This window comes from Pundamilia nyererei, unplaced genomic scaffold (genome assembly GCF_000239375.1).
Source record: "Pundamilia nyererei isolate P.nyererei 1_Seehausen unplaced genomic scaffold, PunNye1.0 scaffold00064, whole genome shotgun sequence".
NCBI classification, from domain to species: Eukaryota; Metazoa; Chordata; class Actinopteri; order Cichliformes; family Cichlidae; genus Pundamilia; species Pundamilia nyererei.
Genome location: NW_005187465.1, coordinates 1,875,216 through 1,901,177, shown reverse-complemented (window position 1 = coordinate 1,901,177; position 25,962 = coordinate 1,875,216). Strand labels below are relative to the sequence as shown.

The 25,962-nt window shown below is 40.3% G+C and overlaps 2 protein-coding genes and 1 long non-coding RNA gene across 3 annotated transcripts; 1 reads left to right on the top strand and 2 right to left on the bottom strand.

Moving 5' to 3' along the window:
• On the top strand, positions 1-6,170 carry stk36 (serine/threonine kinase 36 (fused homolog, Drosophila)). The gene is made up of 20 exons (XM_005735515.1): positions 1-488; positions 573-713; positions 816-893; positions 978-1,108; positions 1,185-1,434; positions 1,653-1,746; positions 1,850-2,037; positions 2,134-2,306; positions 2,382-2,487; positions 2,642-2,773; positions 2,860-3,036; positions 3,121-3,212; positions 3,329-3,392; positions 3,528-3,638; positions 3,726-3,800; positions 3,894-4,011; positions 4,102-4,228; positions 4,324-4,504; positions 4,737-5,663; positions 5,955-6,170. Exons 1-20 carry the CDS (start codon positions 405-407, stop codon positions 6,072-6,074), a joined length of 3,369 nt encoding a protein of 1,122 aa, XP_005735572.1. The 5' UTR covers positions 1-404; the 3' UTR covers positions 6,075-6,170.
• Positions 6,171-8,587: 2,417 nt separating this feature from the next.
• On the bottom strand, positions 8,588-11,692 carry atf5a (activating transcription factor 5a). The gene is made up of 4 exons (XM_013911470.1): positions 11,634-11,692; positions 10,463-10,711; positions 8,939-10,127; positions 8,588-8,852 (listed from the first exon to the last, which is right to left on the bottom strand). The coding sequence occupies exons 2-4, from the start codon at positions 10,602-10,604 to the stop codon at positions 8,666-8,668; spliced, it is 1,518 nt and encodes a 505-aa protein (XP_013766924.1). The 5' UTR covers positions 10,605-10,711; positions 11,634-11,692; the 3' UTR covers positions 8,588-8,665.
• Positions 11,693-20,959: 9,267 nt separating this feature from the next.
• Positions 20,960-23,009, bottom strand: LOC102194144 (uncharacterized). The gene is made up of 2 exons (XR_001290402.1): positions 22,532-23,009; positions 20,960-21,929 (listed from the first exon to the last, which is right to left on the bottom strand). It is a non-coding gene; the product is annotated as an uncharacterized LOC102194144 (long non-coding RNA).
• Positions 23,010-25,962: the final 2,953 nt, after the last annotated feature.

Genomic DNA, 25,962 nt, shown 5'->3' with positions numbered 1-25,962 from the left:
TTTAAGTTGTCCACACAGAAGCCGGTCTTGATTTTGGCATTCTATCGTTAAAAACAGTTGAAAACCACGTTTGATGTCAAAATAAGCGGGAAAAGGTCGCATATTTGAATACTGAGTGTATGCAAACGACTTATCACACTTTGTTATATGTTCTGCGTCACTTTTTTGAATTGGCAGCTAAACTGGCAAGCGTCTGTGCTATTCGTTGACACCCTGCACACCGAAAAAAATAACACTACTGAAGAGTAACCTCTGCTACCCGTCATAAGTTGTGAGTTTTAAAGTTAAAAAGTAAAACATTTTACATCCAAGCGTCTATTGTAACAAGAGCGATAGTTTACCAATGGTCACAGTTTGAAAGTTACGGGGATTTTTTGGCTCTAACGGAACCAGCTGCCGCCGAAATGAACTCGTATCACGTTTTGTCGCTGGTGGGAGAGGGCTCATTTGGACGGGTTTACAAGGGAAGGAGAAAGGGTAGTGGCATGGTAAGCATCTACAGGAGCACAGTTTAGTTTCCTGTTTGTTTAACGACACTGCTTCACATCGTCTCTTCATCTTTGTCCCATGAGGTGGTGGCTCTTAAGTTCATGCCAAAGCTGGGTCGCTCGGAAAACCAGCTACAAAGTCTCAAAAGGGAAATTGAAATTATGAGGGACCTTCGGCATCCCAATATTGTCCAGCTCTTTGACAGTTTTGAGACTGAAACTGAGGTATTCTCCCATTTTCTCAAAACTCTTAAATAAGTTGCTGTCAACTAATTATCTTTACATAATCCCATGATCATTATAACCCCCTATATATGTTAATGACAGGTTGTGATTGTCACTGAGTACGCAGAGGGCCAGCTGTTCCAGATCCTTGAGGATGATGGAAACTTACCAGAGAGCCAGGTTTTCACTGTTTTTACACAATTGAACCAGATGTGAAGCTTTATTTAATGTTACGTTATTAAACTAGTCTTCCCTTCTTTCAAGGTCCGTGCGATTGCCTGTCAGTTGGTCTCTGCTCTGTACTATTTACATTCCCATCGCATTCTTCACCGTGACATGAAACCCCAAAACATCCTGCTAGAAAAAAGCGGTGTGGTGAAGCTCTGCGACTTTGGGTATGTTGATAGTTGCAAAGAAAAACGTTTCAATCGTTTCTAAAAGAATAAATGACATGATGCAATCTTGCTGTAGGTTTGCCAGAGCGATGAGCGTCTCCACCTTAGTGCTTACTTCTATCAAGGGAACGCCCCTGTACATGTCCCCTGAGCTGGTGGAGGAGAAACCATATGACCACACTGCTGATCTGTGGTCTTTGGGATGCATCCTTTATGAACTCCACACGGGGGCGCCTCCGTTCTACACCAACTCCATCTTCAAGCTAGTGCAGCTCATTGTGAAAGACCAAGTGAAATGGCCAGACACCATGAGCAGCACTTGCACGGTACAGTAAAGCTACACTTTACTCACCTTGTGTTACATTTAGGTTGAAGCCAACATCTTCAATATATTCTAACAATGCTAGCTTGAAAATTTTAAGCCTGTAAAAGATTATGTTGCAATTATAAGTCCGTTGAAGGGTTTATTGGAGACAAATCTTATACAAATTGTTTCCTAATGCAAAGTCTTCTATATTATTACTATCCAATGATTTCTTTGCAGAGCTTCCTGAAAGGCTTGTTGACCAAAGACCCGCAGAAACGGTTGTCATGGCCAGACCTCTTGTACCATCCCTTTGTTGCTGATGGTGTTCTAGGTGATTCTTAAAACTCCTGATTTTAGTAGAAAGCTTTCAAATGTTAATGACACATTCTCATGTCTGACATTCATGATTTTATTCCCATGTGATGTGTTTGCAGTTTTGCCAGCCACAAATGTGTCCAGGCCCTTGACGGTCACACCCAGCCCTGACATGCTGGCGTTGAAACTCCAGCAAGTGGCAGAGAAGACTGTACCAGCTTCTGCAGAAAGCAGATTGTTGCGAAAGGTCAGGGAACAAACAGAAAACTGTAGTAAGAGGAAACCACCAGGAAAGGACAGTGCCAAAGTAAGTAATCAGTAATTATGATTATTTTATTATTTGTAAACGTTTGTATGGTGAGATCAGCGGAGGGCCCTAAACCTGTTTTGTGTGCACTGACAGAAAAATAAGGATGAAAGGGAAAATGGTGCGATGGCAGCAGCAATGTCCCCTAGAGTGTGCAACCCCATGCCCTCTTGTGGCGATGTTTCTGTTACCTCGGGTCAGCTGGATATGATGGCTGCTAATCAAAGCCTCGGACCGAAGATTCAAGTTAGCTCAACATCAAAGCACAGGTGTTAATGAAGGTTCAAAGTAACGATGAGTTATGCTATCATAAACAAATGTGTTTATAGTTCCTTTCTCTACAGGGGTCAGATAAGCATAGACTACGAACGGGAATTTCCTTGTATAGATATCGGGCCGCGACTTGTGCGGAGATGCAGGGAGGAAAGCCACACCTCACAGCGATTGCAGGTCAGAAACAGCTGCCTTTTCCACTCATTAGAAATTATTTACATATTATCTGTCAGTAGAGGATCTGCTTTGATAACACGCACACAAAAAACCTGCTTTCTTAAATTAATATATTAATATATACCTGACACTGAGTCATTTCTTGTTCTTTCAGAATGTAAACAACAAAGAATACTGGGAGAATCTGGCCCAACTGTCCGATCCAAGCAGACAAACGAGAGAGATATTAGATTACAGCATAATTATATCTCAAATTAAATCAAAGGTCCAGGCATTTAAAGCTCAGGTAATGTTTCAGCATTTCACTCGGCGTGAATTCTTTCTTCTTCAAAAGAGTTTTGCATCTACTCCTTTTTTTCTTTGTTTGGGCAGCTAAAAGGGGGCGTGGTAAAAGAAGTTCAGCAGATTCAGCAACCAATGAGGGTTCTACATAATCTGCTTGTGATTGCTGAGGTTGAGAAGTTGAACAACGTCGGCCGTGAACTTGGGCTACCCCGTGTCCTCTTTGGCCTGATCCAGGATGCTGTAGAAAGCTCAGATTTCATTAAGGTTGCTACCCTGGATTGAAACAGTGTTTCACAATGAACTGATCCTGCAACAATGTTTCTCACTTCTACTTTGGTACTTTGTCAGCATCAGCAGAGTATCCCCATCCTTCAAGAAATGATCACAGTGGTCCTGGTCTACTGGGAGAAGAACTGTGCCTGGGTGGAACAGGAACAAAGGTTTGATGAGTCTTTTTTTCCCTCGCTGAAACTGACTTTGTTCATTTGTGAAATACTCAGTGCATACGCACGAGATTCCAACTACAGCAGCTCACCATCTGCTTCTCACGCTTTAGCCTGGAAGAGTTCACAGAGTCCTTCAAAACAATTCTTAGTCAACCAAATCTCAGTCGTCTGGTCGTGAGTACCCACTGACATATTTCAACAGCATCAACCATGTTCAGCATGGTTTACATATAATATCCTGTGTCTGTACCTTTTTGATATGCATTCAGCTGGTCTGTTGTGTGAAACGCTCGATTATCTGTCTTTTAGCCTCTGGCTGCTTGTGTTTTGTCTCTCTTCACACAACACAATGTTGATGTCAAAGTTGATGTGGAGCATCTAGCATCCTTGCTGAAAACTCTGGTCTTGGACCCATGTGAGGTACTGAACTCATGTAAACCTGGCAGTAATATGAAAGCTTGAAGGGATCTGAAAATGTGTGAACCATTTATTTTTCTACATTATCAGCCCCACATTTCTCCACCCTCCGGTTGGGGACTCTGTGATGGCCTGCTGTCTTTGTTCCTAGATGCACTTAATGAGGTCAGACTGCAGATGAAGTTTGGTTAAACATGTATTAGTACAGATATTAGCAACGTATCTGTACTAAATGTCTGTGCTTTCTTGTTTAAACAGCATGAGAATGGCCCTTTGCCCTCGGGTTTAAATGAAGTTTTCTTTCTGAATCTGTGGAAAAAGATCGGTGCTTCCCTAAGAAGTGCAACATCAGACTCTGACTTCTGTTCAGCAAATGGTAATTGTACTCATCCTGTGAAACCCACGATGTCTGAAAACACTTCTAATGAAAAAGCAAACCTTGCTTCTTTGTGTGTGTCTGTTACAGGACTGTATTTCTTTCTCTCTGCTTTACTGTTTGCCTTCTGCAAGGATGCATATTCGTGCATTCCTCTGTTTTGTGATGTTGGATCAGAATGTGTGTACGCTCTTGGCCGCCTGCTGGGCACCGAGTGGTTAGTGTTGAGATGTCTTAATTAAACGAAATAATTTGTATTACAAGCCAGCTACAATGCCTGGAGCTAACAATAGCATCTTTTATACCCTACAGTCTTCATTTGTTTGCCAAGGGCAATCCTGGGAGGCCCACGGTGGATCTGAGTCACAACACTTTATCCACACTGAGCTGCCACTTGTTATGTTTTCCATTCGCCCTGGACCTGCCTCCACGCACCATGTCCACAGTTCTCCAGTTGTACGACAGCTGTGGTATTGTTACAAGCCTCCTGCAGGTTAGGGCCTTATTTTGCTCCAATAAAGACCTCGCCGACAAACATAATTCTCTGATGCAACACAGGATAACTCTTGCACTAGTTTTGTGTCTGGCATGCAGTACTGTACACCTGGATGTGTCTGTACTTTTTTAAGAGCACTGTGTTGTTGTTTGTTGTTGCCTGTTTGATGTATGACGAGTTGTCTGTGTGATTTTATTTTTTATTATTATTTTTTTTTGTGCTTTGGCAGGTAATTCAAACCCTTCCTCTTCATCTACTGGAGCTGCCTCTCTCCCTTCTGAGCCGCTTGCTCCTGTGTGATCCCCCCCGCTCAATTGACCACCTCACAAAAGCAGCTTCTTGCTTTTTCTTGCCATCCTGGGACGATCAGCTCCCTGCCTCCAGCCGTCAGAGTCCTCCAACCAGAACTGCCTGCTCTCTGCTCCCCGAACTCCTGCAGCTGGAAATTCTGTGGGAAGCTGCTGTGGAGCTCCTCACTCTATTGTCTGGGATAGCCCGTTGTCCCTCCTGCCCACTGCAACTTTATGTAGAAACCTCAGTGCTGCAGCATGCACTGGCTCACTCGTATGAGCAGATCAGGGTTGCCACGTGTAGATTTTTAGGAAATTTGGATCCATTCAGGCCTCTCACACAACACACCCTAAAACCTGACATTTTCAAAGCCATGATAAACTGCCTTAATGATTCCTGCATGCCTGTCCGGCAGGTTGCTTGCCGGTCAGTTGGGAACTGGTTGGGCTATATTGCAGCTGGGCTGCATATGGACAGACCCAGTGAAAAGGGGATACATATAGGGAGATGGTGCATAGAAAAGCAACAAAATAAACAGACGTACTCAGATATTGAGGCAGCAAGTGATTTGGAAACATTAAGAGAGCAGAGAATGGAGGAGGAAGAAAGAAGGTGGACACATGAAGCCAGGAGGACAGTGGCCATGCTGGTAACTCTAATCTATGATCCTGATGCCCTCACACGTCGTCACTGCTGCGCCGCCCTGGGAAACCTGCTAAATGTTGATGGAGCCATATCCTTGTTGCTGGAGGAAAATGTGCCCGGCTTACTTCTAAGAACTGCATGCACAGATTACCACAGTGCAGTGAGAGAAGCTGCCATAGGATCTTTATACCTGTACAGCCAGCAGGATGCCATGCGTCAGGTAACGAGCTGGTCACAGCATCGCACATGCTCACATTACAATAAAACAATCTCTGTTTGGAGAATTTGATGCTTTTGAAATAGTTAATTTTTACTTTTTAATTAGAAAAGCAGAAAACAGTTCACACCTGCTGGTATTGAATATAAAGCTGTGCTCTTACGCCCAGAGCTTGTTCTGTCCTTTAGATAAATTTTGTTCACTGTCTAATCTTTCACAAGTCAGTAACACACTTTGAAACACACATTTATTGATTTATTTAGATTATTGCTCTTCTTTTGCATTCATTCAAAGGTCCTGATGTCTCTTGATGCCAGTAAGAAGCTTGTTCAGGCTTCACAACATGCTCCTCCACAGTGTGACTATCAGCGGCTCATTGGACAGCTGACTGCACCAGAAAAGTCAGCAGCTTAAAAACCTGCTCCCTGTTTAACTTTACAGCAACATATTTGTCTGAAGCCATGTGTTAGTGAACGACCGAGTCCCCGTTTATGAATCAAAATAAAACTGTTTTACTGTTTAACGTCTCAGTTTGTGACAGCAAGCTGTTCTAATTTCACGAGAAAAAGGAAACGATGTAACTTCGTAAAAATCACGGTAGGTTTTCTTTTTCATCGATAAAATTGTCATAACAATAATTCAGTCTGTATAAAAGTGGCGAATGAGGAGTTTCATTCATTTCTAAGTTATGAGTATTTCTGCTGGCACCGCAGCGTGCTGTCGATTTTTGGAAAGCTTTTGTTTAGGTGTAGCGAATATTATTGATGGATTTTAAAGGCGACATTTTTCCATATGCAGATCAATATGTGAATTTAGAGGCATTCGCATTTCAAAGCCCTTCGAGGTCTTTTAGAAGTCTGTGAATTTGGGCTAAATAAAGTAGAAAACAACGAAGCCGAATTTCCGAGGACTGGACGTCGAAAGCGTTTTTATGTGGTTTTATGTTAAATGTTGTATCGACTAAACAAGAAGAGATCGATACCCATGAAAGTTTTCAGTCCTCTCTGTATAACCGTCTGTCAGCTGTCTGCTCAGCGGAGCAGGGTGAGAAAAGAAGCGCTTGTCAGTGTCTGTCGGGCCCTGACCGGGCTTTACTTTGATTTCCCTTAAAAAATAAAAATAAAATGAAAACCCCGCGGATTTATTAAATCCAAAAACCAAGGACTTATTTTCACGCTCAGGCCGCAGATTGTACTTCGGATAACGCAGACAAAAAATAAAAATAAATCCCAGTAAAAGCACCAAAAAGAAAAAGCACAGCGGGCCAAGTTGATGATACACTTTATTTTTTTTTAAAGCAAAAAGATTGACATCAGACGAAGTTAATTTGTATCTATGATAAAATTACGTTAAAAACACAACGCGCTAAATGTGCTGTTAGTACACACTTTTGGTTTAACCATCGGGATTGATAGTGCACCGCAGGGGGCTAAAAAAAGAAAAGAAGCACCAATTAAACCCCATAAATAATTACGATAGTTTCGCTGTTATATTCAAGATTGTCTTAAAATAAATATGCATAGAAAAAAAACTATCCTTGGTATAAGCATGGAGCAAATGACAGTAACAATGATTATTTGCTTATATGAAAAAAAGAATTGAGACCTCTTACACCAAAGCTAAAGCTGCGAAAGCTTTAAGAAACAACAAAATTAGGAATTTTTTTCCCAATAATTTTATAGAAAGAAAAGGTTAACACACTCCACTCCCTGAACATACAAAAGTTGTTACAAATTAGTGCAGATCAGCCAGAGGCCTATAAAACTTATTGCTTTAACAAGCAGTTTAGAGAGAGAATTATTTCTGAAACCCTAAATTTTCTATTCCAGAGAGTACATTTATGCAAAGGCATGCAGAGGAAGGCTGTTAGAATGATACTAGTTACAATATTTGTACACATTTGGAAATAAAGAAAAAAACAACAGTTTTATATGAGAAAACCCTGCAAGCTTCAAGTCTGTAATCTCCTCCCATGATTATCTACTGATGTTTGTAGAACTGGCGGATTAACATGTATCCTGAGCTGCAAAACAGATTGTACATTTTGCAAAATGCGAGGGAAGAATATCTTACTGCCACCACATGATAAAATGTTACACATTTAAAAATAATATGAAAAAAAAAACAGTTTTGGTCACAGAATGCATAATGCAGACATTATTTGAAGCCATTGCTAAAAGAAAGATAGCAAAGGTTATATTTGTTACATTTAAAGGGATGAAAATTAAACAAATGTAAATACAGAAGACAAAGTAATGTTTCCAACAAAGCTGGCTAAAATACTCTAAACATACAAATAAAATAATTCTGTTATTGACTGAAATAAACTGGAAGCAAATCAAATGTTTTACAGAAAAACAAACAACAAAATACACAATAAAGTTTCACGACTCTTTTGTACGTTAGCCGCTCTTTCTGCAATTATAAAAGTCAAAGGATATTCAAGGTCAGTTCTAATAATTTTAGTATTAATGCCAATTACAGTTTTTGCTGTTGCATAAACGCAGTTGATTTGAAATATTTGTCCACACTGAAATGTCAATGTGATACAGCGACTGAGCATGAAAATAATTAAAAAAGAAAGAAAAAAACCCTCAAACAAACATGAGTTTCTATTGCTGACATCAATTTTAACGTAAGGCTATTACAAATATAAAACCTGCATAATGAGTTACATTACTTCTGAAATTACCTTATTTCAATAGTAGATTCACGAAGTGCGAGAGCTATTGAAAATGATTGTCATCTTAAAGCATTGCTATGCCACAGTGCCGGCTCAAGTGATTCGAGTACGAAAGCGATGGAAGAATTGGATAGTGTTGATTTAAAATGTAAAAAATATTTTATATTAGCAAAGCATGCTTTTAACCCCTCGCTACAGAAAAATTTTTTTTTAAATTTTTTTAAAAAAAATTAACATTTGATTCAGGACAAACTTAAAGACAGAAAGAGCTGCTGATTCTCCCTGTTACGCTCTCTCTAAGTGTACTCGCAGAAGCTTGGTGTTACGCTGTTGTGTCCTGCTTAAGCCTTTGGCTACGGGCCTTGTAAACTTCAATCAGCAGGTCTTTAACGTACTGGATTTCACGTTCTACGGACTCTGCTTTGTCCCGGAGCTCCCGGTTCCTCCCTTCAAGGCAGTGCAGTTGTTCCTCCAAAGAATCGAGCTCCGCCCTTTTTCGCTGGCGATACCTGCATCGACCAAAAACGAAGACTCTGTGAAAATGTAAACTCGTGAAACTTTGATAACATTGACATTTCATCGAGAAGAATCTCACCTGTGAGCGGCAGTTTTGTTCTGATCTCTTTTCTTTTGTTTGCGCTCCCCGCCTTCGCCTGGAATGATGTCCACTTCGTATTTCATTGCACAGTGGTCTTCCTTCAGCCGACATGCTTGTCTGTGCCCCGAAGATTCCAGGTTCAAACTATCCCTAGCCATTAAAAGACACTCTGGGCCCTGATCCTCAAGGAAATTACAGTGTAGATCATGCTGAGCTATCTGTAGACTCTCTGTTTTCACCTGCTCGTTGATGTTGCCCAAGAAGCTATGGTAGGCCTCAGACTGTGCTGTTGTTGGAAGATAACAACCTTCGCTGCTGTCGGCTTTCCAAGAAACGGTGGCTTTTGTCACCTCCACACTAGTTTTGATACTGTTCAGCACATCACTGTTACCAGCACCTCCACTGACTTCCCTCATGCTATACATCAACAGATCCTCTTTCTTATGGGGGACCTCCAGTGATCCACCAAAGCCAAATCCACCACCAACAATCTTCCCACCACCTATCACATCTTGAGTGAAACAGCAATTTTTTTCTTCTTTTGGTATAACAGCACATCGTCTGAGCTCAACCGCACTACCCAAGCAGTAGCTTTTCCCTACCACCTGGTCGTCCTCTACACAGCCATAATTACCTGTAAGGGTCACAGCTGAGTTACCTGAGTTACTTCCTTTGGAACTCAGCAAACTGCTGTCATAGCCTTCGCTGAACCTCGAACCATCAGGAACTCTTTTCCTACCACACCCACTGGGTCGACTGCAGCTATATGGGGCGTGTCTTGGAATTTTGGAGCGCCCAATGGGCCCGCCACAGATGCTGAGCAAGTCCAGTTCTCCGGTTGCCAAGGTAACAAGAAGTGGGCTGGATTCCGATTGGTTGGATGTAGCGTATGATGCGTATGGCAGCTGAGTGAATGGCGGAGGACCCGCAGGCAGTGGACCCCTGTCGCATTTTCCCAGCCTCGGCCCTTTCTCGGGCAGTGGCTCAGACAGGAAGTAGTCCTCTAGTTGGGCGAGTTCCTCTTGCAGCAGAGAGGTCATGACCTCCAAGTCAGAGGGCACCTGGATATCATTCTGAAGGGGTGAAGGGGGAAGGGAGGCATTAGTAGAGGAGGGAGGGGAAGGAGGGTTTGGGAGGTACGAGGAGAAATCCACTTCTTCCGTCATCCAGTCAGTGTTACCATCACCTATTGAGGAGGGGGGAAAAATTGCATCGGTTACAAGATGTTTGTTGGAAGGAAATAATGCTGCTAAAAAAAATAAAAAATAAAAATAACGTTCATGCAAAAAAAAAAAAAAATCCATCAGTGCACGAAGCAGTTTCCCAAAATAACAATCAGATTTATAATAATAATAATAAAGGCAAATCAGATTGGGGGGTTTTGCCGATAAAGTTGCAGCTTTTTAATATAACAGACGTAGCTAGTTTATTACTTACTGCTCAAGAAGGACGAATGTGCTGCAGTGCCGAGCCCACCTGAAATGAGGAAAAATATAAAAAAGCGTACACGCTGCAACTCACCAATTAAGTGCTGACTCTCCTCTGACACCTCCCCCCTGCACCCCTGTGATTGGCTGTGGTTAGCCTGTGGGTGAGAGAGAGCGAGGGGGTCTGCCGGGCAGACACGAAGAGTCTTCCAAACAGGCGCTGATGTTGCCATCATTTTGTCTGTTGGTGCTTTGATTCAGTCCAAGTCCAAGCATATGCTGAGAGCAAGCAGGGTCTGAGAGATGGGCCACAGTGAGCAGGTCTGGGTGAGCATAATGAAACCTAGAGGGTAAGCAGAAAGAAAAAAAGGGGGATCAGATATATCTGAGAAAGATACGGCGTACTCAGTCGACTAATGGGGATCATCAGATGGGAGTCTGTCTGTGCTGCCCTCTGCAAGTTTCTCTGCATGGTTTTAATGAGAGGCAACAAAGAAAAAATCACTTTCTGGTCCTCACTTAATTCATTTTCACACAAATACACTTTTTCATCTTTTAAACAAAAAGGCTTTACAGTAAATACCAAATACTGAAAAGCAGAAAAGTACATTATTCCCAAAACCAAGCCTCAGATGTGACACAGTGGGTGATAGAAAAGTGGGAGCAGTGTCCTGTGGGCTTTAATCTGGCTCAAAGCAAAATTAACCTGACGTCCTCAAAACACGTGGGACCCAGTGACGCTGTCAAGGGCCCAACTGTTGACAAGAAGCACCACAAGAGCTACCTCTACTCTGTAGGTGAGCTGCCCTGCTGGTCAAAGAGGATTAATGCTGATGAGCTGCTTCCAATCGCATGTTCCTTTTAAAATTAATTACCAATTCTTTTTTTAATCACTTAAACAGATTGGACTCGATTACAGCAATGAGAGCTAAATTAAACATTGAAAGATTAAACGCTGGAAGTGACAGACGTGATGTATCTCCAGTTAGTGCACAGACTGAAGGCAATACATTTAGAGTAGAGGAAAAATCAATAAAAATCAAACTAAAACTGACCACAAAGCAACCACAATCAGTCAAACTCCATGAGTGATCGTAGTTTTAAAAAAAGAAGAAGAAAAAAGATGTTTGAATTTGTCAAAAAGGTTCATTTAAAGCGACGAAACCAAACAAGATGTAGCCACTTTACACCAATATGATAACAACAACAACAACAGCAACAACAAAACAGCTCTATGTGCAGCCAGTAGAGAGACTTTCACTTACTCCATTCTTGCAGAAAAAATTGTAGAGCACTTGGGGGTGCGTTGCTAAAGCAAAGCACGACGACTTTTCGGGTCCAACAACTTAGCAAAAGATTAAAGAGCCATATTTCAGCTCGCAATATCCTAGACAAGGCAAACAGAGAGAGGTGCTGCTTTGTTGTGGTCGACCTGTAAACTGAGGAGCCGCTTAATTGTGACAAAGCATCACTTCATTCACACCTAGCAACCGACTGCGTCACCGGGGTAAACCAGGCTCCTCCGCGCGTGCAGATCCCTCCGCCCCCTCCCTCCGCGGCTCACCCAAGGACGTCCCACACTCTCGCTGCCCACACTTTTATAAAAGTATTGAGCTACTTTTTTGTTGTTGTTTCTGTAAAAGTAACACAGCTGCTCATTCAGGTGAGTAATGCTATTATTTATAGTAATAAATATATAGATAATAAATATACTAATAAAAAAGAAAATACTAAATTCAAACTGTGCAATTCAAGATACAAGTAACAACTGGTTTAAAAAGGGAATCTGAAAAGTAGCCTTTTAGCTAGACATTGTGCTAGTTTTTAAGCTCTAAAGGGTATAACCTCGTCTTTAAATTAAATAACGAAGTGAGAGGATTTGGTTTACGCGAACGCGATCTTTCGAGAAAACTACAGCTCAGACACTGTACTTTACAATAAGGCGTGCCGCTGTTTTGTTTAAAGCGCTATATGGCTCATAACACACTTTGTTGTTTAGAAGAAGTCTGTTGCATCTCCGTTGCATCAGTGGTCCACGAACAGTACCATTGGCTGCACGGGCTCAGACTGCCGTTCTGTGATTGGCTCAAAACGGCTACTTCTGAAATATGATTGGTCGGTGGTAGGCAAGGCAAAGCACCACCGTGTTGTCATCTTTCTCTCTCCCTCTGTCTGCAGTGCAGACTGTGCACATGTTTCATGTCAACAAACCGGGCGTGGAGGTCGGTGCTGCAGTTTTTGAAAGCAGAGAATATCGTTGACACTTTGTGATACAGTTTAAACAAACTCAGACACTGATACAGCATTCAGCTTGTAATGACTGAATCTGGCCGATTATGTCGCGATAACTAATGAACATGCAGCATATATCATTTATTACATAATTTAAATTAGAAAGTACTTAGAATTACATAATTGCTAGTCACCGTTGTGGATGTAATGTCTCTGTTTTATTCGTTTATTTTAATTTAGCTTGCAACTACTCTAGTGTGATTATGTCTCATTTCACTTTTATTTTGTTGACTTGTTCATTTGTCTACCCAAAGCTTCCCAGGTGCAAAATTACACTAAGTCAGTGAATAATGGAAGATAAATTATTCATCCCTTGTGGTTGGCTGTCAGCCTAATACACTTTGCGAATCCTTATTTTTGTGACTAATTTGGTGAGACACAGCTGGTGGAACTAAATGAAGTTACTGGTAATGACTGTCAATTACATTTATGTTAGGAATAAAGCTTTGTTTTCCTCCTTTCAGCAAATCCCGAAGCTGAGCAAGTGTGCTGTTCTCCTGTTGCTATAGTAATAGCGGACACTGCCCCCTATTTTAGACTTGTTGTCTGGTTGCTGTTGCCATGGGATTTGCATCTCTCTCTTTTTCCCTTTCTCTCTCTCTCTCTCTCTCTCCCCCTACTGTTTTCCTTTTACCTCACATTTGTTTTGGCACTCCTAACAACCCAGCCATTCTCCATCCTATTTGCTGAGTTGCATTTCTGTTACTCTATCATTTTACCAAAACCAACAGGTTTATTTCCAGCTTTGCTGAATTAATAAATTGATTTGGCACTATGATTTAGCCTCTAATAGATTTGTCCACAGAGAAGCATGTCTGTGCATTGAGTGAACATCTGAAAGTCGAATCGATCGCACAGAATCACATTATCCAGGATGGCTCCAGGGGAAGTTGTTTTCACACCAAGTGAAACATGTTCTTTGAAAAAGACCAGATGAAATTGAATTTGAGTGAAATGTCCCAAGTCTAATATACGCTGTCCGTCTGTGTCGATCTGATGCCTTTAAAAGGATGGCCCTGTTACAGCGGCGCTATTCAGCAAAACGCCCACCATGTGGTTGTTACCATAGGAGTGGAGCTCTGAGAGATTTGTAGAAAGGCAGCCTGATGCAATAGAGATAAATGTGGTCGTAATGGAGACCAGATTGAGATACTAGTAGCTGGTGAAGTTGGCAGGTCTCCCGGGAAAATCGCTGACTGCTCTCTCTGTCTGTATTAATTGGTCCACTGAGGGATTCCTGTTTGCGCATCATGAGAGAAATCTAAGGTGCTCCTTATGACAGCATGGCTGGATTTCCCTGCAGTCTCCACTATTAAGTACAGTTTCCTCTGTCATTATTTAGGAAGACATGTAAAATGTGTTATTTGCGCAGCAAAACACCTTCATGTCTCCCCCTCCTTCCTCTGGAAAATCTTAACAACCTCAGTATCCATTTGCAAAAACTGGAATAGATAAACTTTCCGACTTGTTAAAACAACACAGGAAAACGAGCCAAAGTAAACAACTGTGGATCAAACTAGACTTCAGATACTCTTGAAATATTTATTGTCGGTTTTTCTATAGCGGGAGTTGGAAGTCCATCACTCGATACCCAAATTCATTGTCTGAATATTGTGGATGAGCAGAGAAGTCAGAAAAGTCAATGCTGCATGCCAAGTGCATGTATGGCACGTTAGTAAGGGTTACACCATCATTTCATCATCATCTCTCTCAGAATTTATTGTCCTCAACTTTTGCCCCTCTTTGAACATACGAAGAAAACATGGAATTCAGTTACGACTTGTGAATGGAAGCCTCTCAGAGGGGATTTGTGGACGTTTCTGTGTGTGTTCAGCCTGCTGATCACTTGAATTTGTTTTTCGGTTTGCCGTGAAAACATGTAATCAAGTCTCAGGAAAGTGACAAGCATAATATCATTTTTCATTCACGGATGTTTAAAGCAACTTCATTTGCATTCAGCTGTGACAGATAGGAACCAGTCAGTCATAGGGTTCTGTTTATTTGCTATTCCTCAAGGACTTCGTGGTATATTAGAGGTGTTTGATGTAAAGAACTCACTACAGCATCTGCTTTGTCTTCCTGTGGGATCTCACAGCTTTTAGTAGATCACTCATACCTAACTCCAACTTCTGAAAGTATGTTGAATGAAGCCGTGCGTGGCATACAGTGTAAGGTCTGTAAAAGAAAACAGTGCTACAATAACAGCAGGACAACAAAGAAAGTAAACGAATTGTTGCATATCACAGCTTTTTATTCATACTTATTGTCCGTGCATCACTTGTGTTCTCCAGAATTTCAGCTCTTTAAGCAAATGGGTCCCAAGTGGTTCCTCTGTGTCATTTACAGCACTCAGGCTGTGTGATGCTGCGCTGCAGAAACATTTAAAACCCCTGAGGCTCAGCGTCTGTCACCTATGAGTTTTACACAGCCGATAACCATCCAGGCCATATGCTTCGTGCTCATGAAAAAACTTAAACTGTTCACTCATCAGAGCTTAAGTTAACTCGTGCTGAACTTTGAATTCTAATTGTTAGTTTGGTAAGGCATGTTAACACTAGTTTACAATGTTATCTTCCATTGTTTGACTGTTTGTCATGGGGTCTCTGCTTTCTGCAAAGTCACTTTATTTAACAGTATATTTGCAAGCAAACAGTCCTTTACTTTGATGTGGAGCATAAGACAAAGTGTTAAGTGTTAAGCAACATAAAGACAAAAGAAATGCATCCACTCACTGACCACTTTATTAGATGCACTTTACTAGTTGGAACCCCCATTTTTTAAAATTCTTTGTTTCGATTCAACAAGGTGCTGCAAACATATTGACATGACAGCATCACACAGTTTAGCAGTTTTAAGGCTGCACAACCACGATGTTATTCTTCACGTCCCAAAGACGCTCTACTGAACTGAGATCTGGTGGCTGTGAAGGCCATTTGCGTACAGTGAACTCATTTTCATGTCCAAGAAACCAGTTTGAGGTTATTTGACATTTTTCATGATATTTTTTCCCCATTCAAAGCATCCATCAGAAGATGCGTATGCTGTGGTCCCAAAAGAATGGCTATGGTCAGCAGCAATACTCTAGTAAGCTGTCGAGTTTAACTCATGCTTACTTGGTACTAAGTTGTCCAAAGTGTGCTTTTACCTCATTACAACACTACAGGCAGCCTAAACTGTTGAAACAGGACATAATGGATCCATGCTAACACATTGTCTACACCAAATTATGACCCTACCCTCTAAATGTGGCAGCAGAAATGTCTGATTTTGTCAAAATCCAAATTGTAGCTTCAGTTTTCTGACTGACATCTGCTGCGGTCCCATTTGCTTCAAGGTTTGGCATGTTCATTCAGAGATATTCCTTTGCATATCTCAGTTGTAACAAGTGGTTATTTGAGTGATTCTTGTCTTTCTATTAGCTTGAAGCAGTTAGATTGTGCTCCTCTGCCTTCTTGCTTCAACCAGCCATTTTTACCCAGAGAACTGAGGCTCACTGCATGTTTTCTCATTTTCAGATGATTCTCTGTAAACCCTAGAGATGGTTAGAGAGATGTTGGAAAATTCCAGTAAATCAGCAGTTTCTGAAATGCTGATACCAGCCCATCAGGCATCAATAATCATACCACGGTCAAAGTCACCTAAATCACATTTTTTCCTCATTGTGATAGTCAGCTGGAACTTCAGCAGGTCGTCTCGGTCATGTCGACATGCCTAAATGCATTGATTTGCATGTAATTGGCTGGTTAAATATGTGGGTTAACATTTAGTTGAGCAAATGAACCTTTAAAGAAAAACAAGTGACCAGCGAGTTTAATTCTGCATCTAAAAATCGGAGCAGCAGCATATTTAATTTATGTCGTGTTCCAGGTATGTGTATATTTTCCTGTTGATGAAGAGTGATGTAATAGCTTGACTTTCTAAAAAGAATTTTTTTCATACCTGCAATAGCACTAAAGAGCCTGTTTTAAGGTAGTGAAAATACTACTAGAGGTGCAGAACATTTCAAATTAAATTGAATTATTCTTGAAACACCGCTACATTGTATCCAACTTAAACCTGTCAGCTGACCTTAATACGGGAAGTCATGTCACGCAAAGTTTAACTTATTCAGTTTTTCTTACTCACTGCTTAATGGTCATTTTCATCAGTAATATTTCTAAACATTGTTAAAAGTGGTTATGATGCTGATATTTTTTGGCATAATTTAACCGTAACTGTTACAACATGACCAGTTTTTATGGTTTCTTCATTCTGTTTCTACAGTTTCTTCAGTTTTTATTATTTTTTTCTGCTTTTCTTCATACGATTCTTTCACATCATTATATATCACTTCCTTCTCTTTTTTTTTTCACCTTATGCATGTCTTTATTCCTTTATTGTACTTTGTCACATTTGCCTTCTAACTCCTGATTTTTCCTCAGCATTTCATGAAGTGCACGCTTTTTATGTGTTTCCATCATCACTTCTCTTTATGCATGTCACCATTTCTCAGAACCTAAACTGTATATCGGTCCATATTTTCTCCAGGTGTTCCTTCTCCTCCTCTGTTTCAGTGTTTTTGTCTTTTGCTTTGTTATAAAATACTCACAGTTCTGTATTTTTCCTCTCGGAGTCTTGGAGAATACGCTGCATTTCTCTCTGTGTTTCTTCCTGTTGTTCCCTCTCTTTCTTTTTTCTGCATTTCAGTGTTACTTTGTAGTGCTTCATCAAACATTACTTGCAACCCTTCTTCTTTTTTTCCCCATGTCTTGGAGCTTACACTGCAGTATTCAGTGTATTTCCTCCTGTTGTTCCTTCTCTTTGTGCATTTCTGTATTCTTTGCAGTGCATTTTTTCAAGCTCCCTCTCTCACCCGCTCCCTTTTTACTGTCTGAGTGTGTCGATTCACTTTTCCCGTTGAGCTTGGCTGGCACACCTGTTTTCAATCAGGAGTTACCTGTGCATAAAAGAACCAGCTCTTCATCAACTCATCACCAGCTTGTTACAGCATTCAGTACAATAGCAAGTCTAGCTCTCAAATAGTCTTGTTGACTATTTTCTCCATCTGCTTTGGATCCCCTCTGGTATTCTCGTCTGCATTCCCTTGTTCAAGGGAACAAACTTGAAAAGAAAACCTGTCTGCAAGAAAACTCACTTGTGGACACTCGCCTACCTGCCCACTCAAACCTCTTATGTAATAAAACTAGTGAGGCTGGTACCTCTCTGAATGCTTGCTTATGGGTCCAAAAACCTTACCAGTTATGACAGTTATGATAAACGGAACCAAAATCTGTGTCCGTTATGGTGGGAGACGTGTAATGTCTGTTAAATAGGGAAATTCTGATTGAAAGTTGTGGCCACTGTTTTAAAGGAGGGAATGTGGATGGGACTAGATGACCTTCAGCAAATATTTCCTTTAGGGCCTCTGTGGTGTCTCCGAAGTGCAGACACATGACTCATCAGACTAGGGAAGTTTTTTTTTGTTGTTTTTTTACTTCTATTGTCCAATTTTGATGAGCCTGTGTGAACTAAAGCTTCACTTTCCAGTTCTTAGCTGACAGAAGTGGCACATAGCGTGGTCTTCTGCTGCTAAAACCCATCTGCCTAATTAGTGGTTATTTAAGATACCGTTGCCTAGGGCTGTTCGATATAACGATATATATCGGATGACGACATAAAGACGTCTATCGTTTCATTTTACGCTATCGTTTGTTTCGTGGTGTCGCTAAATAAACTGTTTACGGCAATATTTTTTCATCGTTTTGATGGTCACTGTAGTGGCTATATTAATTTCTTAAAGTTCTCTCTTTCTCTTATATTTAATATAACCACACTACGGACGGACAAGTGCCTGTTTTTATGCGTTGTCGTTAGCAACAAGACGGTCACACCATCGCGTGTCCGCTTGTTTATGTTCCACACAAACCTTTCACAATAAAGCTCAAGATCCTGTTGAGACTTTTCAAAATAACTTGAATCACGTGAAAGAGCAGATTATTTACGGATGAGAAGTAAAAAAAAGAGCCGCCAGGTGCTAAAAAATAAACCTTAGACTTAAACGTTAGAACAGGCTTTTCCCCGCAGCACGCCGTGTAATAAATACTCACTCAATACTCAATACTCAAAATGTATCGTTTCATGCATCGGTTAAAACACTCGACTCCAGCTACATGACGCGCAGCTGGAAACACTTCACGCAAGTCGAGCTGCCCGAGATTCACAGAATTTACAGAAAATGTTACATTTTTGTGATTTATATCGTTATCGGGACGATGGAATTCTTATATCGGGATATGAGATTTTGGTCATATCGCACAGCCCTACCGTTGCCTTCCTTTCAGATTGAAGCAACCTGGCTATTTTCCTCTGACATCACCTTTCTTCCTCATTCTGATGCTCACTTTAAACTTAAAGCTCTCATGACCATGTCTAAAAGTTTTAATGGATTTAGATGTTGCCATGTGATTGGTTCATCAGATATGTGGGTTAGCAAGCAATTGAAAAGGGTTACCTATGGGTGAATATACAGTTTCTTTTATATCTCAGATTATCAAAAAATCAATGCACATGTAAAGTGTGATTTTATTTAGTTATCAGAACACAAAGAATTATTACCCCACAGTGGGGGTGCCGTTGTGATGTGTCTCTGTTTTTGTTGTCCTCATTAGGTCAACATTGGCGCTTTTCCCCTCTGGATATTTTTTACACATTGTGCTGTGTGTGCTGTGAAATCTGGAGAGAGAGAAAAAAACAACAACAATGTAATCGAATGCTTTGTATCTATTGTGTAGCCTGTTTTTGAATTAATAACTGTCGGTTTACATCCCCTTCAAAGAAAGCGAAGATGATTTGTTCAAAGCAGTAAACACTGTGAGTGCAACTTTCGCCAGTGTATCAGATGCATTTAGTGAAGGATGCTTTCATGTGTGATGTCTGAGCCTGCGTGTGTGCAGAGGGGGGAGTGTGTTAGGGGTTGGGCAGGAGATTTTTCGCTTTAATCTCCTAAATTAATCCGAACTCACATGTGGATATGAAAACTTATAAATTACAAATGCCTGCGCTGAAGTGTTGTGAAGGATGTGAGAGCGGAGATCTTTGACAGGAGATGCTAAAAAACCTTCCCCCTGAGCTGACAGATGTTTTCATTTCGTCAGATATTTTCGGTTGTCTTGAGACGAGGCTAATATCTCCTATTAATATTGACAAAATCGTGTAAGACCTTTGCTAATTCACAGCGTCGACGCTCTCATTTGTGTGATAAAGGCCTTGGGAAAAAGACCAGTGTGAGCGGGAGAGTGTGGGGAAATCACCCCCTGGTTCATTAATATTTCACCAACAATAAGGCTGGGTGTCACTCTTGCTCGTCACCACGGTAATGAGCGAGCGCTGCCCTCTTAAAGATCTGTTTATTATTCAGCTGGGCACAGCAGAGACTCAGAAGTACTGAATGGCACGATGTGTGAAAATCTCTCCCAAGGTCAGCCAAATGCAAATGGTGTGAATGATATTAGTGAAGCGGCAGAAGTTATTAGTAGGAATCATTGGCTGCATTAAACTGAGGGTGCTCATTTCAGTCGACATCGCTGCACACAACATGTTTTTCACTTCAGACCAAGAAATTAAGAATTAACATTTCAAGTGCTGAATCGAATCAGTACCTGTCAGCAGCAAGGTGTGTTTCCCTGATTACCTGCACATTTGCTGAATATCCCCCTGGTCCCTGGAGTCAATTAATCATACCGCCCTGTCACAGGTTAATAGTAATCTGCACTTGCACCTTTAGAAAATTTGAACACGAGAAGATCCGCTGTGTAGATGTGAGGAATTTTTACTCTTAAGCGCCCACTTTGTGGGAACTTCATGAACATGGTTTTACAGTACGTGATTTGAAATTTCTTAATATTGAATCATGCATGTAAAGTCGCATGTAATTTCCCTTCATGTTTTTTTTCCTTTTTTCATTTCCATGTCTCCCACCTAGTGCAAAGTGAGCGATATAATTAATTACGCTGCCCCAAAAATACAAACACAAAAAAGTGTTCAGTGTTTCTTTTGTACTTGATCAGAGTTAACGAGCCAATTTAACTCATTAAACCACCTGATTGTTCTCATGTAAATAGACCCGTTGTAACGTTTTAAAAATGAACACCTTTGTGAATGTAAGCAACAAATTGGGGCGTGCGGGTTTTTATTTATAGAAAGCTGGTAATTAACTTGTGTGGGAGACACGCTAATTAAGGAAGAAGTGCTAACTGAATGCATCCAGTTTAGGCAATTTGTCAGCAGCGTAGTGCTTTATGAGGCAGAAAGCAACAAAAGATACATCATATAGTTTTGTTTATTACACGTAGTTTTACAATCCTGTTATATAATTTATGATTCTTATTAAAATCATATTATTAGAATTTAACTTGACATAGGGTATTTATGTAAAATACAGACATATTAAAGCTGTGTTATTAGCCTAAATGAGAAGCTCCTGGAACAATACATAAAGTGGTATTAACACTTGTGTAACAAAAAAAGAACAAATCTTGCACAGCATTACAAGTATTTGGCACCAGATAATATGCGTCTCAATAATATATTTCAGAGTAGCTGCTTGTAAGTTGTTTTTACTGTATAGTTGTTGTTTTGTAATACTGAGGGGCTATTTTGTAATATGAGAAAAGTTAACAAAGGGAAAAAGTACAAATGTATCAAAAAGGTTAGAGTGATAAAACTGCATGCATAGATCGGCTTCAAAGGTGTAAACAGGTTGAGCTTATATAAAGTATTAATAAAGTATCGTATTGTAAATATTAACAGTACATTTGGTACTCGAATGTGATTGATGTTGCTGAGAAGTCCCTCGTGAATCTACTGGCAGGCTACTCAAAGTGTTTTTTTTCTTCTACTCACACAGCTAGGTGAAAGATAAATACAACTCTCATAATCACTGAAATGCACCCTTGTCATGAGTGAGCCCTCATCTGCTCAAAGGCATCTGGCCCAAGGTTATTCATCCCTTTAAAAGTCCATCCGTTACACGCTGTCAAGCTGTTTGATTCCAGTCCCGGCTGCGGCAGGGAGCAGCTCAGGTTGGCTCGCAGGTGTCTGGGTGCTCGCTCGGTTTCCGACATCAACCAGATCGCTCACCCAGTGGTCCCTCAGCTCATGAACTGCGTATAGCCCTCTGCACCCGTTACTATGACATCCATCCAGATCCTCATGGCCTCAGGGGACGGTGCCACCATATAGTAAAGCCGGTCGTGAGTTTTCACGCAGAAGGTCAAAGATGGAGTGGGGCTCTGTGAAATCAAAGAGGAGGGGGATTTTATCGAGCAAAAACTGAAAGCTGCACCTGTTGCTTTTTCCAGACGTTTTTCAGAACAACAAAAATATAAAAGTGAGTTAAAACAATTAAACCAAACTCTGGCTGTAGTCTGTTTCAAACAAAAAGTAAACTAAAAGAAAAACAACCTGAGCATGGTGAACTTTTTGTGGGAGAAGTTGAAATAATGACAGAATGACAAAAATATTGCAGTCTTATCTGAACCTTTAGATCCCCTGAAATTTTTAAAAGGCAGATATTTGTTATATCTGCCTTTTGAAAAGTAAGTTATACAGAAATGTTGCTTTATACTAAAGTTGCAGTCTCTTTTTTAAAGGCAGTATTGCTTGTTAAAATAATGTAACATAATGTAAAGTAATGTATCTAATTTAAAATCTGTACTTAAAAATGATGGCTGCGATTTTAAAAAACACGCCGTATAAAGCGTTGTTCTGGAGTTTAGCGCATCACACACAAATCCACCTTTCATGAATTTATACTTGATTATCATGCATGCAAAATATTATAGAGTAATCAATGAAATTCTGAATTGTAAGTAATGGACAAAGGAGTGTTTACCTTAGTGGCGCTGCGTAGGTGATCGTAATAAACCTCTTCAATCGCCTGAAAGTAAATGAGCCCTTTCAGCTTGGTCTCATGCTTGTCTGAGAGAGAGAAAAGGAAAATAAATATATTAAAAGACATTACATTACATCTTGTACTGATGCAAGACCTCTGCCAGCCCAAACGCCTTACGGCAGAATCAGCCAAGGATACATCGGTGATAATATGAATGGACCGATTGCGTTTATTCTCACCTGAAGACGAGGGCAGACATTCAGTGACAAAATACATTTCACATTTTAATATGTGGTCTATTTTTCATGTTTTAGCCATTCAATCCTAATATAGGAAAGACTAAATATAAATAAAATAAATAACTGGGGTGAGTGTGAGTCCCAGCAGAAACGCGGATGACTGAAGGATCAAGGAGCATAAAAGCTAAATGATATAGCAACTCATTCAAGCTAAGACTGAACTGTAAAAAAAAAAAACTACACTAGTGTGACTTTAAGACTGTCTTCACTCTAAAACGCAGAAATTAATCTGTTGGTAATTTATATTTAAGTTTAACATAGTTTCAGAATGGAGCCCGAAACTGAGAGTTTGTAGCTGTTGCTGATTTTATAAAATTACATAAAACCATAATACACCATAAATACAAAAGTATGGGAAATTCACAGTGTAGATGTACATGTTGATTCCTTGAGTCCTTGGGTTTTATGTGCATGTTTCTCCTTTTTGTTATTATGACGTTTTTGGTACATTTTTCCATCTTTCTTTTTAACAATCACTTGACTTAATAGAACTTAATTCAAAGGCTCAAAGCAATTTATTAGTAAAAGCCAGATATTTTTTAAAGTGTGGGGTTTGTTTGTTGCATTGGATCCACTTACACAGAAATGATGCCCTTTTCTCTTATCTTAGTCCTATAACTTAAATCTAGATGGAGAAATCAGGCAAAAATGAGGAAAAAGGTGTTTAATGTTTTTTTCCCAGCAACACATAATCCATGAATAGGTATGAGCAGCGCCGTATCAGAGTAAAAGTTAATTAAAAGTGGGAGTCTATTTCAAGCTATGCCTGAAGTCTTTACCATCCTATTAATTTGACTTGTTTTCTTCAGTTGTACTTTCTGGATTGTCTCTGTGTTTTCCTTTTTTTTCCCCTCCTGGCGAGGTTAAGAATTTTTATAAATCTTAAAAGGAAAGTCTCTTTTGAATACTACATTTGATCCTTCTGTTCAACATTTCCCTTGAAGCAGGTCAGACCTTCTGTCCAGTCCTTTGGATTTGTGTTCTGTACCCACAGGATGGCTTTAAGCGTTTTAAAATCACTAAGTGAAACCTGCATATGAAGCTCATCAGATACAGTTGATGGTTTTTTCTAGTTTGGGGCTAAACTATTCGCCGTTGAGTGTGAAGGAGTTCTTCAAATAAAATCTGCTAAAAGAGTTTCTGGATTCCAGTCTTGTTCAAATAAACAGTGGTCTATTTCATTCAGTCTCTTTCATGCAAACTGGAGTGCCCAACTGAGAACCAAACATCCACCAACAATTAAAAGCGGTCTTTTGAAATGCGTCCGGCACTTCTTCTTGCTTTTCCTTTTCCATAAAGTCAAATCTGCTTAGTAATGAGATAAATGTTTTTGAAATGTGAGTTTCGTTTTATTAGTCACGAACAAGCCAGGAGCTAGCCTCCTCCCCAAGAAAAACACATCCAGAGAAAGTATTGCATCTTATTTCATCACCGTCATCACCATCATCTTCGTCAGGAGTGAGGGGGTGAAAAGGCTAGGCAAGTGAGTGGGGAGAGCGAGAGGAGCAAAGAGAACGGGGGTAATGAAAACACACTCGGGTTCTATTTTGAACTTGACTGTAAAATAATGGCTCAAAAACGCTTGTGAATTATTCAGAAAACGAACTGTTCTCAATTCGAATTCAGAGGGCAGTCTGATAGACGCCAATTACAAACTGGCTTCAGTTTCAACGCACAGGAACGAGGCGAAGAACTCCGCTTAGGAGCGGCTTTAATTAGCAGTCACTTGCAGGTGAATCAACACAGAAGTGTTTGGGACACTTTTACACTCATGTGTGCTTCTCAGAGGAGCCTCTGCACTGCTGTGGGGTGAATTGGATAAATCAGGTCAGGGTCTGGTGTACAGTAAGGAGCCTTTCTACCAAATAAGGAACAGAGGGGTAGTTTGATCACTTAATGCTGAAAGTTTTTTCCGTGAATGAGGCTAGAGGCTAACTTGACACAATGTGATCCTTCTGCAGAGACATAGTCATCCTGTTAGTCCTTCATGCTGTGAAGTTTTGTTGGTGATGAAAGCACTGAGTAGTGTTTAACAGAGCTCAGCGGGAGCAAGAAGAAAGGGTGGATGAAAGTTTTTCACTTTAGTTGCTCTTGAAGTGCCATGTGAAGATACTGAAGTGGACTTTGAAAGACAAAGTGTAATTTGATTGGACAGATCCTACAAGCACGCTGTGTCTGCAATTTTAAAAGAAACTGAAAAACTGGAGTCAACAAAAATGTTTTATAAAAAACAAAGTGATGAATAATGGTGCTGTGATCCACTCAGGAGTGACTCCATGCCGTTTTCAAACCTCTAAAACATCTTTTAAAACATCCTGCCAGTTGTAAAAAGAAGCTTAAAAGTCATGAATAAACATGTTAATTGTAACAGTGCGTATCAGTGAGGACTGCCTCACATGTCTCTGTTTCTGTTTTCCATCTTATATGGACAGCAAGACAACTGGAAGACAGTATGAGTGAACAAAAGATCTACCATTGCATGACCAGAAATCATCTTTAAGGGCAGGAATTTAATCAGAAAGTATAAAGCTTAAGAGGGTATGCAGTGACTGGACTGTATCATTGTACCATTATCATGCCAGTACAGCCATTATATATTTTTTAATGGTTTCATGAGTTTGATGGCATACTGAAAGCTGTGTTTTCTATCTCTGTCAGTCACTTTTTTATGTGATGCAATGTCTTGGTGTGTCTCTTTTTATTTCTGCTCTAACGAAGAGCTTGTAAGTTTTAAAATAGTCTTTAACTATACCTCCCCTTTGTGCACTTTTTTCACTGTTTTTTTTTTTTCTCTGAGCAGTTTTTTATCTTTAAAAGTACCTCGAGGGCGCCTGCGTTCACTGCGTGTGTGAAACTGAACGAGCGCACTTGAAGAAAAGCTTCATTATAAATTGGATAGCTGAATTCACACTTAATGGAGCACTAGATCACAGGACAGAGGAGCTTCAAAAGTCCACTTTGCCAACTCTGAGCTGGAAATACCGGTGTACTTTAATGCTATAATATACTGCAACACAAAGAGATATTAGTTTTCAAACATTTCTGTGATTTTTAAAATCATATCTAGAGAGTGATGATGGTTTCGTCTGACTCTTTATCTTGAATACATGTGCTCTGTTCGCAGACCTCTCT